We start from the raw sequence: 17,932 nt of genomic DNA, 5'->3' as shown, positions 1-17,932 counted from the left end.
ATACAGGGATAAACCAAAAAAGGAAGGATGGGGTAAATGTATAAGAGAGGAGAAGGAAGGAAATCATGCGGCAGAGACATCGTTTGATTGAAGAAGTTACCAATAATTCCTGTGATTGTGTGTGTGATTGTGTACGTGCTTACTGACAGAATGAAAAACTGGGTGCGAGAGCAAGCAAGAGAGTGAGAGAGAGAGAGAGACATAACAAAGCATAAAACTGCAGAAAGACAAAAAACTAGCACCATGCTGGGTCTTTTTCATGTTGCTTTTTCCCCCCTTTTGGGAAAAGATAGGCAAAGCAAAGCACCAGCTGAGAGTTTTGGAGGTTGGATGTGGGGGTGGTGCGGTAGGGAGGTGGGCTGGGGTGGAGATAGATGGAGAGTGAGTGTATAAGAAAGCAGGGTGGGGGTGCAGCCTCTCCCTTTCTCCCTCTACTCTCTTTTCCCTCAGTGTCTCACTTCTCTCGCCGTTTCGTGCAGATTTTCCGTGAGCTGAACAAGGGGGAAGAAAGAGCAGGAAAAAGGAAGAGAAGGGCAAGAAAGACAAGGAAAACAGGATGGCTGAGGTGTTTCTGAAACTAAACCTGGGTAATTAGGTGCTACGCTGGAAAGGGAGAAAAAAAATTGAGGTTGGTAGAAGAGGGCGGAAGAAGAGGAGGTTATTTCCGAAAAGCAAAGGAGTAACAGTGTTGTAGAGAGGCAAGGGAGGGGAGAAAGAAGAAACTAGTACATAGAGTGCTGAAACTTATAAGCATTCCGGATAAACAGTTACAAAGAAGTTAAAAGAAAAAAGAAGCAAAAACAGAGACGAGGGAAGATTGCATCCGGAGCTGACAGGTGAAACTCGGCTATCCAGGATGGACAAAGTAGAGCGAGTGATGAAGATGGTGAAGAGGATGTCACCAAGGAAGAAGAGGAGGGAAGGAGGGGGAGGAAGGGCAGGAGGACCAGGAGAGCTGGAGAGCCCAGATACCCTGTGTGATGAACTCTGTCGTTTCAGCCTCTGCATTAGCGGTGAGAAGCTGCATCTCAAAGTTGTGTGTGTATATGTGTTTGTGTGTGTGTGTGTGCGCATACGCGCAAAGTTTGATGTTGTTGAAGAGTGATGTGAGTGATATAGTGCTAGTGTGTTTCACAGAAATGTCTGCATTGTTTCTCTCTGTACTAGTGGCTTTGTTTACAACGTATGGGTTGGCTGCCTTTCTTATTAGATAACAGCAGAGCATATTTGTGAGCTCTCTGGCTGGCATGTCAGAATATATATAATATCAAGTGTTTCCTCGATGCAGCTGCTGTGGCTGGCAGATTGCAACACTGATGTGAAACATAGTGATTTGCAGACACCAGTGTGTGTATCTGTGTGTTGGTCTGAAGTGTTTGGTAAAGGAGAGATGTTTTCATTTCTGAGTAAAAAATGAAAAGCAGCATCTGTACTAGAAGGAAAAAAATGGTCAGATTACCTTAATTGGTTTCTGCACTCGTCTGAATAATGACTGTAACAGTGTATTTTAGTGATGCAGAGGTTAAAACTCTGATAGCAACATGTTAACAAAAAAGAAAAGAACGTTTTCTGACTGTTTTTTTATTGTTTTAACTGGACTTTCAGCAGTAAAAGGATATGTTTTAAAGGCAAACAATTTCCCTTTCACAAGTTTGACCTGTGCATTGCATTTGAACAGTAAACTTGTTTCTGTATCTGCGGTTGGAAACCCTTTCTTCTAATATAGTGTTGGATCAGTAGTTCCTCTATAACTGAAAGGAAGTGCCGAAATGTTTGAGTTATTTTTCTTCTCCAGAGATGTTGGACTCTTCGTCTTGTTTTTGTGACTCTGTTTTCCAGTGTTGTCTGCTACTCCATTCAGTTAATGAATTACTGCTACTGTTTAATTAGCTCTGAGCTGGCTAGTGGTGATGCTACAGCTTGTTGTCTACCTCATGTTCTTCAAAGACTTTGTAGAGAGTTTCACAGAGGGTTCTCTTTTTAATGCAATTTTGGGATGTTTTTTTCTTGCTTTGATTGTAAACAAACATTAACAAGAGGGAAAATGAGTGCGGTAGGCAAAAGTCAATATAGAGAAAAAGCCTAAGCGGTTTAAGATGTGTCAGAGAGGGAAAATATGAGTGTGCATATGTTCTTCTTGAGCCTCACATATCCCTTCTCAGAACAATATGTCTAATCACTCAGCAGATACTACAGCAGCCTGACTTCAAACGCCATCAAACGACCATCAGAGAACCAAACATTACACTGCAGGCTGAGAAAGGTCACTTTGAAAACAAGAGAGAACTCGGGAATATCAAGGCAAACATCCCCCTCTGTTCTAGCGCAGTAGATTATGTTTTCTTCTTCTTTCAGACAGCATACTCCATTTGCTGAATACTTTCATCACATCTTACAGCAACAGGAGAACAATGAAATGTTTAGTATGCCTAGTATGAATTGCAAACAAGTGGGTCTGATGAAGGGATTGCTTCACCAATAATAATGATGTATAACAGAAATTTCCGTCCTCCAACGAGAAATTGGTATGTGCCCTTTTTTGCATTTAAATTCCCTTGTGTGCTTTCAATCCCACTGAGTGTTCTTCAATCCCTGTTGTACCCGTCCTCAGCCAGCAAACCAAAAAATTGTCCAGCTGTTTATTACTGCTTGTAAACCACACTGGCTGATTGCCAACCACTAAAAAATACCCTGATAAAATGTGAACAAAAAGATTAGTTAAAAGGTCCATTAAAGCTTTACACACAATCTGTTCAAATAAGCTCAATAAGCTGGTCTATATCGTGACTCAAAGATAGATAGACAAATAGATAGATACTTGGGATATATGCAAAATAAAAATAGTACAGTCTACAATAAACAACAAACATTTAACAAAGTTAAAGTGCCACAGGAGTTATACTGGGAGAAATGTATGTATACAACAGTAATACAAAAACAACAAAGAAAAGAAAAAAAAAACTAAGCAAAAATAAGACTGATAAATAAGAGAGTAGTGCAAATTGCATTAATAAATGATATATACACTATTAATCCAAGAAGAAACAGCATCATGAAGGTATATTCGAAAAACACGTGTAAATATGCCTGACATGTGATCAACTGTCACAGAACGAGTAGTTATTATACTGATTTATACAGCTTTATAGAGTAAAGCAGCAAAAGACAGAAATGTGATACAAAGCTGTTCCTTTTAAATTTGAGGTAAACTTGCTGTTGTTGATATTTAAAAGGGATCTTTAACAAAATGCAGGTTGTTACACAGTTTTCAAATACATTTGAAGTCAAGTATTTAGAAAGAGTTTTTAATTAAAAATATTCCAACTTATGTTAGTTAGGGTTAAGCACATGGATAAATATATAGTTAGGCATAACATGGGAGTTTGGATACTGTAGATATGATCATGAAAATTAACCTTAAGAATCTTCAACTATTAGTATGTATTTTGTGGGATTTTGCTTTTAAAAAAAGTAAATAAAGCATATTCAAAGTCTTTGTTTCAGAACCAGAACAGTTTGCTAAAACTAGATCTTACTGGGATATTTAAAAGAATCAGATGTGTTAAATTGAGATAGTGTGAAACTGTAATCCATCCTCCCACCTACTTTTATTCTAAAACTCTTTCAGAATTGGTTCGTGCATGTGTGTGTTCTGGAACCTAAATATACTCCCGAGCTGCTGAGCCTCTGTATTATTTTCATGCGAGGACATTTTCATCTCTAATCTGCATATTATAATTGTGCCTGATGCAGTGAAATTATCAGTTCCACAGTGAAACTCTCGCCGAACTCCTGCAGCTGTGGACATATATACTGCAAACTAGATGTGTTACTGCGGTGGGAAATTGCCATTAGCTTGCAGACCACTCGAACTCAAACCAATCATCTATCAAACCATCAGGTTTGCTGGATATATAGATAAAATAATCCTCCTGCACATTTCGGAGCGCAGGCATGTTCGCACACTACAAGAACACATTTTAGCGTGACTCTGTGACCATTTCAATTTGCTAAAAAGAGACTGAAGGAGCATAAAATGTCCCTGCATTAACAAAATCCCAAAGTCAGACTACAGTGGAGTATTATATCCCTCTACACAACAAATACTTTTCTTTTTTTCAAAAAGCCATCTCAGAGCTGGTTGGACTAAGTAGTATACAAACCATATCTTGCTTTATTGTTTCTTTGTAAAGCATGGTATTACCTCTAGAGTACTACTGTGATCAAGTTGTTTGGGGATAAAAAAGAAAGCAAAGTACTTTGGTAAAATTTGTTAGGCTTGGTGAAAACACAATACTTTTACAATGGCCAGAAAATTGTGAAATCAACTGAATTCAGTCCAATACATGAATAAATCAACTCATTATATTTATACTGTACATTAGGATTTGAAAACAGTTTGGAAGTGCACATCAGTGTAACCAGTGTTAAGAAAGCTGTTGCTGATTTCTAGCGTGGGGTGTACTTTTTTGTATGTGTAGAAGGTAGAGCTGTTACATGTCAAAGTGTCCTTGGGATTTCTGAAGCCGAAATTGCCTTCAAGGCATCCATCACTGGGAAGCTTTAAGTGCGTAGAATAAATCTCTCTATAATTTTGTGTGACTGTGTGAATTTTAATTATATTGTGACGTGCTGGATTTGTAATGTAAAATATATACTACAAAAGCATTTTATCCATTCCAGTTTAACTTAGACTGTGAAGGTTTTTGACAAAGAAAAAAAAAGTCACTTTTAGGCTATTTTACTAGATAAATTAATGCTGTCCTGCATTAAGAGTCAAGTTGGCAGCAAACAACTGTCACTTTAGAAGGCCCCTTTTCATTCTGACCATCATATTTCTGTTACAAAATAATGAATCTGGCAGGTGAATGTGGGGATAAAGTTGTGAACAGATATTGGATTCCTAGGTCATTTACAATTACTCATGTGACTGAAAGGCCTTTTAACTAGGGAAAAAATAAGACTGAATGCATATCAAAAGGAATGCAGATCGAGAGGGAAATCAGTCTGTTTGACCTCCTAAGACCCGAACTCTTCCATGGCATGCATTTTTAATTTCTCTTTGATATTTGGGCATATTGGAACCCGATGAATGTAAAAACAAAGAATTACCAGATTTTTTTTTTACCTGATTTTTGTTTCTAAGAAAAATGAGAGCCACATATGAGGATATTTGTTTAAAATTTTGATAGATCAGTAGCAGTATAATGTCCTCATAAGTGGATATCAGGCCCTTGTAGAGCAAAATTTAGTATTTTGGTCTAAATAACCCAAAATGTGATGTCCATTTATGTGGACGCCAGGTCCTAGGAGGTTAAAGCTGATCTCAAAAGAAGAACAGGTTAAATAGCATGAAGAATGGGCTACGTTAGCCTTTAAAGAGAAGGGTTATAATCTAATGTCCCTGTACAGAAATAACAGATCACAGCAAACACAGGATTTATGTAATAGTGCAGTTGATGATACTTGACATAAAAACCTTCTCCTATATAAAATCATACTGATAACATTGCACCACCTTAGTCAAACAGAAATACATTTCCAATCTACTTTCAATGATGACATATGAACCCTGCTTCTGGGTCCAAACTACTCTGCGTTTAATAAGGCTGTTGTCTTTTTAACGTGTTTTAATGCTTTGTATCTTGCTCTGTTTAATCTGAACAAGCCCCTAAAAACAGTCAGTGATTACTGTCTTGTGATATTTGATTGGGTCAGAAAAGAATCACTCTGAGGCTAACAAACATTTGGAATGGCTACATGAAGCTAAAAATCAGAGATTGCAATGCATAACATGCAGCAGTATATGAATGATCGTGGATGTGGATAGATAATCTCAGTTGTTCTGCTGATTAAAGTTTGGTCCATTTACAGCATCTTTGTCATGCGATTGCATTTGTCTCTAATTATCAGGAACCCTCATGTTAACTTTTATCGACGGGAAAAACGTTAGCGTTCATCCTCCAGCTTCACTGTGCTCAAGTTTTTATATTATCCTAACCATAGCTCTGTAGCTAGCCACCACGTAGCACACCATTATATGCCAGCTAGACCAACTTTAGTAATCTTACAAACATCGCTGCATTTTAGTTTTCTGTCTTCATTTATGTCTGAAGTGATAGCAGAGCTGTATCTTTATTTTGTATTTTTCAGAAATGCCTCAGTCAGGACATGGTGTCAACAGCTAATGACATTTTATTATAAAGTAGAACTTTTAAAAAAAAAGAAGCTAGAGCTGTTTTAAGTATGTGTAAAATGTGATTTGGCTTTTGTAGGAGTCTATATTTAAACATCCTAATTATTTTTTACATAGTACAGAAATCTCTTTTTAAACCAACAGTAAGGAATTATAATGTTTCTATGTTGTTTTATCAGTGCTTACATGGGGTATTTTTGGTGTTAAAAATAAATGACTGATATGACTTTATTCACATTTTATTTCTTTTAGAACTCATTTCTTTCACAGTCAGTTTAAGGACCTGTTTGATATAAGCAAACTTAAATAGCTGGACTAAAATATATTTTTGAAATGTATTGATTTTTCTATGGTGCTACTATTGTAATTTCTGTTGTAATTATTATGCTAGCTTTGGTATTTCTTAATGAAATAACAGACATGTGAAAAGAAAGTTTTCACAGGACTCTATGTAGTCCTGTAAAAATTAACTGCACTCTTACTTTTTCCCTTACCCTTACTGAGGGTAAGTAGCAGAAAAGTGCTGCTAGTCAAATACACTGGATTAACTGATCATTAGCCAATTCAACAATGTCTATAAAAGCAGAAGTTTGCGCTGTTTGCTTCTTTGTATTGCTTCCTCAGAATGCAGGTGAACAATGACACACTTCAAAGAAATGGAGGTTGAGGCATAATTACCACTAGGTCAGACCATGCAATGCTCAGAGAAATTGCAAAAAACCCAAAGTCAGACTCCAAAGGCTTCAGTTAGCATGATAAGAGTTCATGACAATAAAATTAGACTAATAGGACTAAAACATGCATGGCTTATTTGGAAGGGCTGCCAAGAGAAAGTCTCCTCTCACTAAAAAGACAGCATATAATGGCTTATGTTTGTAAAGTGGCTTCTGAACAAACCATAAGACATCTAGAACAATGTCCTTTAGATAGATGTGGAGATCTCTGGCAATAGTGCACAGTGCCACGTTTAAAAAAACCAATCACAGCACATCACCATCAATATTTCATGCTAATTGTCGAGCACTGTGGTGTGGGGGTGAGGAATTGAACTTGTTTTACAGTCATTTAGACTTTGGAGTCATTGACCTGAGCATGGACTCCTCTGTATAACAAAGACTCAAATCTGAGCCCATATGTCTGGCATCTAAAGCTTGGCTGAAACTGGTAACATGTTCAGCAAGGCAACAGGATCTAAAGTACACAGCAAATCTACAACTGATTGGCTAAAAAGCAAATCAGTCCAAGATCTGGACCAGATCTCAACCCAATTGAAAGGCTGTAGCAGACCTTAAGAGCTACATAAATGTATGTCCTCAATCCTCAGTAAACTGAGGTAAGATTTCTCCACAACAGAGACTAATAAAGTTGTACAGCAACTTATTGCTTCAGGTTATTGTTGCTAAAGGTGATCCTACACCCTCTCCCGCTCTCACAGGACTCCATATAGCCCTGGGAAAATGTGGGGTTTTTTTTTTTTCAGACCAATGCTCTTCTCCATGCACCGTGCAAGTAGGTGAAGTTGTGCCAGAAAGTTACTTTTTTCCCCCTATTTCACTATTTAATTCATTATTGACAAATTCAGCCACTTATTGTCTGACATCAGTCACGGTTTTTGTTAACTTTTTTACTGTTACCTTCATTTATAGACATCCTAACAGCCAGAACAATAAGTCTTCAACTGGATATCGATTTTCTGCTATTCTGATATTGCTGTCTACATCAGAAGACTCAGCAAGAATTGGCACTCGCCACCAGAGACCTAAAATGGCTTGTCTACATTGTTAGTGCTATAATCAGTAAGTTTTTTAAGTTGGATTTACAGTGTAGAAGTGGAAAAAAAATCTCTAAAAATCAATGCAAATTATCATTAAAAAGAATCCAGGGTGCAGCATTCTTAAACATGTCATTGCATTTATTTTGAGGGGCTATATTTGCAGCTGAAGTGACCCACTTTTGCCTAAGGGATCAACAAGGCTCATCATACCATCTTACTTATCTCTTTGACTACAGCAAGACTGATAGCAGTGTTATCATATCATCTCACCAGAGAGAAAACAGCACAGTTTAACGTGAGAGTGCTTACCAAGTGATGTGACAGTGATGATAAAGGTGCATCCAAAATGGTTATCCCTGAAAAATAAATAATTTAACATCAACCTGTTATCTGATGTGACTAATAGCTGCTGGACTGATTGGGACATGTCATCTTATTTAAACTTTAAACTTTAAAATTATAGACATAATGCTGTCATTTTTTATGTGATATACTAAATGATTAAAATTTTCTTATGTGCAAATGTTGGTTTCTAGTATTTTAAAACATGTTAATACAATTCTATTAAATACTCTACCCAAATTGAATTGGAAAAAAAAGAGTTTTTATTGCCTGAAAACAAACAATCAAACAAACAAAAGAATCCAAAATTATCACAAAAAAATGGAACACATGGTAGCAATAACAAGCAAAACAGACACTTAGACAAAGGAAAAGACAAGACAATAATGAGGGCAGTGCACAGAATCACAAATCACGTGAAGGAACCAGAGCAATACAGATGAGTAGACTAACAAAGGTAAAATAAGAAATAACAGACAATCACCAAAGAGCAGTTAACAAGTTGACAGAGACAGGGGAACAAAGACGAACAAAGGCACTAACAAAAAGACAAGACTGAGCGATGCAAACATGAAAACACTGAGCACTAGAAACAGAGGAATGAATAATAATTCAATTCAGTTTTATTTATATAGCACCAAATCACAACAGCAGTCACCTAAATACATTTTATATTGTAAGGAATACAGAGAAAAGCCCATCAATTAAACGAGTCCCTATGAGCAAGCACTGTTTGGTTGGCTTTTTGGTCCATTTTCTGTTTTCTAGAACTTATCCAGATTCAGGTTGTAATGTTCCAGACAGAAGACTGTTTTAGAACTTCAGTTTCTGTGTGGTAAGTTTGGAGAGGTTTTTTTATTTTGATATCTTTGTTTTTGGACCAGTTTATAGAAGGAAGACATTTGCAGTCTTGGTTAGTTTTCTTTTTGCTCAATCTAAGTTGCCCAGCTGGCTAACCAGGAAGAATAAGCTGAGATTTGGGTGTCCTGCCCATCTGAAGGTGGAGTTTGCACAGTTTAGGAATGTGTGAGTTTAGGAATAATGTGGCGGTCTATTGGACGTGTACTTTGGAGCAATTTATACTATAATTGCAGATGGTCTTAGAATCTGTTTTTAAGTTGTTGTTTTTTTGGTGAGTTTATTTTGATAATGTGTGTGTGTCATCTCTTTCTTAGTTTCTTTCTTTTTTCTTTCCCTTTTTCTTTTATTTATTCACTGCCAGCCATAAATATATACTACTGGAAGCAATATTTTAAATAAAAGAATCCCTGCGTTATTCCACCCATGATATCAGATATTGTGACTGCCATGTCTTTGGCTGAACTCACAAGATACATTTAGTAGCTAAACTTAGGTGTTAAATCTCTATTTTCTTTTTTCTCTCCCATCTCTCTACCCTCAGCACTCCTTTTTCTCATTCCTTTGGTTTTCTTTCATCACTTGTTTCCTGTTTCATATACTTTTCCCTCAATCTCTCTTTCTGTTTCAGTCACTGGTACTACAGCCGTGTGTGGGTGGATATTTAATTCCTTCCTCTCTCTTCCCCCAGATCTTTCTAACCTTATATCACTGACTGGATATCCATGTGTAATGTTTTCTGCTTCTTTCTGCTGCTTTGTTTTGCTTTAATTTTAAAACTGATCATGAAACCATGTGTTTTATGAAAAGTATGAACATTGCGATTTCAAGATAAAAGTAAGACCTGTTTATGTATGGCTTGGAAATAGTGGTGCTGGTTAAAAAAGGAGGCAGAACTGGAAGTGGCATGGTGGAAGATGCTGAGTTTTTCACTGGGAGTGACTGGAAGGACAAGATTAGAAATTAGTATAGTTTGCATGGTTTAGAGACAAAGTTAAAGATGTTTTGAGTGGGTGTAGTGAAGAAGGTTATACCGAGGAGCGGTGTGACTATGGTGGGGCAAGATGGATGCAGGTGATTCAGTGTGCTGACCTCTAAATGGAGCAAGCAAAAGAAAAAGTGAACATTATGTGATAATGTAATAATGATAACATAATTAATGTACTATTTTTAATCTATGTTTGTGTATGAATACATAGATTAAAATAATGTAATTAGGCCACTATCAGTTAGCTTCAGTTATATGTGGTGTTCCTAAAAGCATCCCTTTCTGGAAAATTAACATAGGAAATGGCCTGAAATTGGTTCTTTTTCTTTTTGATTTGTTAGAGTTAACTAGTCACAGTTTAAGTATTTTTCCTATTTAAAGTCTGATTCGTGTCTACTATATTCCAAATGAATGAAATATGTTGGCCCAGTTTTTGTGGACGTTCTGGGAGTAGACCTATAGTTATTTAGGTTTGCCAAAAATCCCAATATTCAGTGTTACTGCATTACCTACTATTACCTAGTAATGCATATAATTCTCATCTTCAAGAAATTAAAGTAGCATTGGAATTCCAAAATGACTCTATAATACCAGTGAATGTTGTTTCTGCTTCTTTTAAACCCTCTCCATAACTTCTAGCTGACTACAGAAAAGGCCACTTGCCAGGATAGTTACTTGAGAAGGCTGATCCGAACAGGGCAGCTCACAAGAAAAGAGAAATAGGGAACAAAAGAGGTGCTTTTTTTATACATATATATAACGCAACCAGTTGACTCAGCACACTCTGAAAACAAAATTGGTAATTTGCTTCCACACAGAATTCTCTGGGTCGGGAGGTTGATTGGCTGGTAGACACCCATGACAGAATTGGGAAAAACATTCCAAGCATCACTAACCAATGACCTGTGCGTCAGACTGGAGAGGCCAGTTTAATGTAATCTCTGTGCAGGAATTAAGAATAATATTATTAAATAAAGGAAGATTTCAACCAAAGATACAGTCTGTATTAATTTCCATTGTAGGGTACTAAAGAAACAGACCTTGGGGCTAAAGTGGCCTGATTCCCATGTAGACCAGTTATCCACTGAAAATATCATAAAATTAAACACTAAAATCCTATATTTCATTATTTTATAATTTCAGAATGTACATTATTTCTAGCAAGACCACAAGAGGACCTGCACCCTCTGGTAATGACAATCTGTGTAAAAGGTCATTTACAGGAAAAATGTTGGATGATTTAAAATGTGAAAGGAACAACACTGTACATGAAAAAAACAAACAAACCCTGAAATGAAACCAGCATTTAACACAGTTCCTCTGCTATTAGTTTAAAGTGCTATTTGATGTTGGAATTAGTACCTTGCCTGTTTGTCAGTCATCCTGGTGCTGTTTAGCTACTTCTAGTGTATTTCTATAGCATCCTTTCAGTAAGTGATCTTAAACTTTTTGTAGATCTTTTCATGTTAAATTCCTATCCTCAATGTATCTGGGCTTGTTCACAACCTGTTAGTCGTGAATTCTCCATCCTAGGTTTGAGCTTCATGACAACTGAAAAGATTGGACAAGACAAATCATTTAAGGAACTGGAGGATTTTGACATGAACATAAAGCATAAATACCATTCTAAATATCTATTTATGTATTTACTTACATGTCAAAAATAAGGTTGTAATGCTATTTCAAAATGACGTTTTAGGTTGTCATTAGATTAAGGTTCTTGATATGCCAAGCAGTGCACAGACAGCATTTAGACACAGTGCTGCTATGGAATGTGCACTACAGAAGTATAAATGTTTCACTTTAAACCTGAAGGAGAGCAAGTTGTTTAGAGGACAAAGGGGCAAGGTAGAATGAAATTCTGCATCAGCAGTATCTTATTATATCCTCCTAAACCCTCCAGTTCAATCTCTATCTTCCTCTTCCAGAAGTACATATAAGCTACAGTTACACACACATGCCCACAAGTTTTTAAAGCCAAGGCCTACAGCACATGCCACCCCGTCCACCTTTAAATTTAGCTGACTATTAAAAACATGACAGCTAGATTCACTTACAACTGACATTGACTTGCATAGTTTTAATGCACAACACACAACACAAGCACAGGAAGCCATCCAAATGTACAGAGTCAGAGAGAGATCAGCAGCATAGCAGAAGAAAAGGGAACTGTCTCTTTTCTGTTCCAACTTTGATCTACCGCGGGGGAAGAACAGCATTCAAGAGTTGTCTGCCATTGCTGCGAGGAGAAAAAAAAATCCCCCTCTCCTTCTAACTGTCTTTCTGCTTGATGCTATTTGGAGCATGAGGAACATCATGTGTTCTGTTAGAGCTTTCACATCTGCACATACTGTCATTGACAAGACACTTGTGCTGTCTGATTTACTTTTAACTTCCTCGAATGGATTGGAATCCATAATTTATTATTTTATTTTTTGTTTTTTGTTTTTTAGCATCTATTTATTTTTTTGTTGTAAAAGTTGCAACATTTTGAGTTTTTTTGCAGCTTTTGTGAAAGTTAACCCTTGCTCTCAGTGTCAGTCTTCATAAATAAGTTAGCAAACTTATCATTGCCTGTTACATTCACAAATTCATGATCTTTACATGCAACCTATATAAGAACTGAAAGAAGAGAATGCACAAGGTGCTTTTCCAAGTGGGTATATCATTTTTAAAGCTTAGTGTCAGGCTGGAACATTTTGATTTTTTACGAGCTAAAAATCAATGCAGGAATCCCTAAAAAGTAGTGGAATGATAAAAAAAAAACTGAAACCATACAGTTTAGAAAAGTCTTACCTTTTATTGAAAAAAGAAAAAAAAATTTTCTTTTAATATGTCATCTCTTTTATTCTAATTCATAATCTTGTTTATGAGGTAGTATAGGTGGGTAGTCTTGATATCCATTTATATATGGTAATGCTAAAAAAAAACCACCAACAAAAACAAAAACAACAACAACAATAATAACAACAACAACAACAACAACAACAATAATAATAATAATAATAATAATAATAATAACGTTAATATTAGTAATGTCTCAGTAAACTACTAAATATAAGTATCTGTTTTGTCAGCATTGTAATCAATGTTTAATGTCTCATACATAGGGCTGAAAGTTAGGGACACTGCTCATGAGTAATATATTATGTTGTGACATTTTTTGCAAGGATTGAGAAAAGTGCTCTAAAGAGTGCTGCATATTATGTGACTGGAAGATGCAAGTAAACTCTAACTGACGCTCAGTGATCAAGGTGAGGAATATGAGCGAACACTGCACAAGGAATTTATAATGAGAAGTCTGAATTTATAACGTATGTTTGACATTTCAAGAACTGCACTAAACATTACACTACAAATTTGGGTAAAGAGACCATAGAGTGTTTTAACTCATTCTTTAGACACTGTGAGTCTTGTTTAAATAAACCCCAGCTGTTTAAAGAGGTTATGGTGGTTCTTCCCATCATGTAATTATAGAATCTGATTTGTTTTTGGTCCCAGTTTCCATTCATTTCTTATCATTTCCATAAATAAAATGCACCATTAGTGCCCTCAACCACATTAGCCCTCAATCAAATCTGAACAGCGAGCATTTGATATTCACTGATAAAATCATCAGACAGGTCCTGACTTTTTTTGAAATAACATTTTTTTTTATTTTAGAAGGATGTCTATGAAGGGGCAGCACAGTGGCATTTAGCACTGTTGCCTCACAGCAAGAAGGTCCTGAGTTAAGCTCCCCCATCAGGCTGGGGCCTTTCTATGTGGAGAACATGCACAACCTCATAGGATAAGTGGATTTAGGTTTCACTAGTTAACTGTTCCTTTGTTGTAAAATAAGTAGAGACTTACTATTTGAATACTGCTGATCATTCCCTAACAATGATTAATATAAGTCTAAGGAAAGAGTCGATGTGTGACAGCACACAAGTCAGTGCGCTGAATGATGAAAAAATGTAAAGTGATCAAAGGAATAGGCCAGAGGTGCTCCAAAATGCAAATATCTGTTGGAATTTTCATGGTCAGCAGTTCTTTGAAAACCGATAGTCACCTGACGAGGAACAAAAACCTTAACAAGAGGGTTTAATGTCCATAACAAGGGGTGTTAACAAGAAATGTGCTCTAACGTGTCTCAATCACATTTGCTTCTTTTTAGATGAACCATATGCTGGCTTATTGGTTTGTTAATTTTAAATGATTTAAAAATATTATTGAAGTTTAATTACCACCTGGTGTTTGGGTTAGGGTTGGGGTTTTATCTCTGAGCATCAACGGACTACTTCTTTGGGATGTTTCAGAATTAATTTCCAACTCATGCAATATACTAAGAGAAAATCAAAGAACAGTGAGGTAAGATTGAATTAATTTTGCTACTGTTTGTCCACAAGATGCAAACTAGATATTTCGTTTAGAAATGACAAAAATATAAGAAAAAATAGCAGTAAGTGTGAAATAGATGAGAAGAAAGTGGTCAGAACAATAAAGGATAATTTCTACATTTGAAAATTAGTTGAAGGGGCATAAATGCAAAAAAGAAAATTACTAATGATCTGAATGCAAAGAAGGTGGTAGAAATAGCACAGATTGTCGCATGTATTTATTTTCCCACTGCTGGTTGGCTAGCTCACCAAGTGTACCATCAAACAGGGGAATTACCCTGTGGCGGTTCCTTTTATGTGGAAGCCTGCTGTTACAGACTGGGCGTCCACTGGGAGTCTCTCTTTCACATCCTTGATCTGATTTGATTTCATTCCTTTCAGTAGAAAAGTCACATTGTTACAGTAAATGTTGTTCATGGGTGTAGAGGTTGAGTTAAGGTTGATTTTCATTCAATTTTCAGCTATAAAAAAATGGTCAAACTTTAACTGTGTAATACTGTGCCACTTTAATAAACAGCACAGTACAGCAATATGACAAATCAAACACTCCTGTCTATCTCATATTAAATACAACTTTTTGTATGACAAGTGTTCTTTTATCTACTAAGGAGTTCAGTTCCCATATTCATAACAATACCGCATACTGTACATGAACTCACATCTATTTTACAGATACAGAAATCTATGTTATACAGCTCAAGAGCTTAAAGTGATGACACAAAACGATTTGTGTTTGATTTCCCACTTGATGATTCCAGACAGCTGTTGATTTCACTTGGTTTCATTTCAATGTTCCGAAGCTTACAGCAACCCTGCTGCCACAGAAACAGTTGCAGAAACATTTTTTTGTATTTATCATTTCATTAGATGAGATCAGTTGATATTTTAAGAAAAGGCTTCATTCTATACCACATTCTTCCCTTCTGTATCGACCCTCCTCTCTTCTAGTGCCAGGAGCCAGTCTGTCGCAGGGCTAACACACAGAGACAGACAACCATTTGCACTCACATTCACACCTATGGGCAATTTGGATTAATCAATTAACCTATCCCCACAAGCTCCATGTCTTTGGACGGTGGTAGGAAGCCGGCGTACCTGGGGAGAACCCACGAAAACACGGAGAGAACATGCAAACTCCACACAGAAAGACCCCGGCCTGATGGTGGGATTGAAATAAGGACCTTCTTGCTGTGCGGCAACAGTGCTAACCACCGTGCTGCCACTTTGTGAACATTACTTTTTTTAAAAGCACAGTTACTGACAGCTCGATTATAAAGTTGTACATTTCAGTATAGCCCTGTTAGTTGTTTGAATCTACAGCATCAGAAAACATTTCCTTTCAGTCATGTGAGTGACATGACACACTACCAATGCTAATGGTGTAAAAAGAGTGGTTTGTCCACTGTATTTCTCTTTTGACTTTTAAGCTAGTAGTCTAGTTTTTTAAGATAGGCTGTGATGTGGTACTTTGCATTCTTCTCCAAGTGCTAATAGTCTTTCATTCTTTTGTGTTTTTCTCTGTACAGATGAAGTTGTGCTTTTTCATACCTGAAACACTGTGTGTTTTAGAATACAAACTTTGATCATTTAACCTGTAAACCTTAAGCATATTTTAAACAATCGTTTCAAATTAAACTAGCATCATAAATTCATAAAGTATGCCATCTTTCACTAACTCAAACAAAAAACAAAAAAAACATAATTTTAAGTTAAAAATTTTAAATGTCAGTTTAAATCATTTGATACTATTAGAGTCAAATATGTTAGCATTATTTAGCCAATTTTTCATATTTAGCTGGACATTAGAAAAAAATGACTGCAGCTTCCCAGGTGAACTCGTTTTATGCAGATTTATGCTTGGAGAAAAACATGTTCAGACTCATCAGGATAGTTAAATCAGATATTATGCAATCGTTATTATGCATGTACCACTGTGGGAAGAGCGCAGCAGCTGCCTTCCTCTTTGCATGACATTAGATGTCAAGGGAGTATGGTTTGTTGTTGCATTGTAGGATTGAAGCAGCAGTGGGTGCTGTTGCTTTCTGTTGCATCAGATACTTAAACAGCTAAGACATGTTTGGAGAATAGAGGAGAAAACACTTAGGCGTAGGCGGGAAAGGAAGAAAAATGGGTAAAAATATTTAGAGGGGAGAAACTTTTGGAAAAAAGGGATGAGGAAGCACAGAAGCATTTCAACATGACATATGTCATTTGGCTAGATTAGATAAAATGACAGGAAAAATGATGTCAGGTAAATTACTCAAAGGGAAAACTGGGAAACTATAAGGGAAAAGAGACAAAAAGGAAAAGGAGAGACTGAGAAAAGTAAGTCTGAGAAAGAAAAAGGAGAACATTCATAACGAGACAATGAGGAGGAGGGACAAGGGGGAGAAAGAAGGAGGTGAAGAAATGTCTGGCATTTAGATGACAGATGAGATGCACAGAAGCAACAGGAGGAAACAATTGATTGAAGGAGAGGAAGATAATGGAGGACAAAGAGAAAGAAATCAATTTTCTGTCTACAAGAAGATGAAGGAAGACATTTGATTTAAATGACTTGAGGGAATTTTCTCAATACTATCCCGCTATCTATCTTGCTGTTGTTTTTATATAATTTTGCATATTTAATTACATCTTTTATAGCTAATATCTGCTTGCAAGTATATCTGTCTCTTTGTCACTTTGTCTAAATATTTGTGTACTAGTATAGCACACATATGAGTTTGTGCAAGGTTTTTCCTTCTGTATTTGTCTTTGTTTTGTTTTTTCTGCCTGTATGATGTGAGCAGTTTTGTTGTTCTTTATTTTTTACATCAATTCTTAGCACATTTACATCTTTTATTTGTTTTTAGGAGTCCTGAAGATTGTAGCATCCTAAAATTATGTAACAACTAGCTGCCCTGCATGTTGGAACGTTAATTAGAACTTTCAAATTCCATTTAACAGTGCTGTCCAAATGTGTCTGTTCATCACCAAAGCCACACATTTGTGACACATTTGTAACCAGAAGAGTAACTAGACAGTGTGTGAAAGTTGGGGAGATACAAACCACTATTTCCAGTCAGAACGTTCAGTAGAAAATCATAGTTAAAAAAAAAAAACAACCGAAAATAAAATGCTCTAGAATTTTTTGTGTTGAACCTTTAGACTAAAGTTCAAACACCTGATGTCCCAGCAGCTTAGGAAAAAACATGTTTTGAAAAATGTAAGGCAGGAATTGCCTCAAACCACCAAAATGTGGAAAACAACATTTAATAGTAACTCACCGCTGCCACAGAGTTTCTCATAAAGTAGGCAGAGAAATTTTCCCCTTCCAGATTCTCATGACGTTTGTACGCTGAAGAGCCAAGACATTCACAGGGACCATGCTTTTCCTATATCAAGTTCATCCATCC

The 17,932-nt window shown here is 36.4% G+C and overlaps 1 protein-coding gene across 2 annotated transcripts in view; it reads left to right on the top strand.

The window, feature by feature from the left end:
• The first annotated feature begins 418 nt into the window (after positions 1–418).
• Positions 419–17,932, top strand: part of LOC147331035 (glutamate receptor-interacting protein 2-like) — a 183,158-nt gene continuing 165,644 nt past the window's right edge. For both annotated transcript variants that reach the window (XM_086293042.1, XM_086293041.1), the window contains exon 1: positions 419–1,013. In XM_086293042.1, the coding sequence (XP_086149168.1) occupies positions 857–1,013 (157 nt within the window). In that variant the 5' untranslated portion in view covers positions 419–856. The remainder of the gene's footprint in view (positions 1,014–17,932) is intronic.

Source organism: Aulonocara sp. 'chitande type north' Nkhata Bay, linkage group LG5 (assembly GCF_057382095.1).
Source record: "Aulonocara sp. 'chitande type north' Nkhata Bay isolate Kocher_YH1m ecotype deep benthic linkage group LG5, A_spYH_male_GT1.1, whole genome shotgun sequence".
NCBI classification, from domain to species: Eukaryota; Metazoa; Chordata; class Actinopteri; order Cichliformes; family Cichlidae; genus Aulonocara; species Aulonocara sp. 'chitande type north' Nkhata Bay.
The sequence above is the reverse complement of the archived record's forward strand: the minus strand, read 5'-3'. Positions and strand labels throughout refer to the sequence as shown.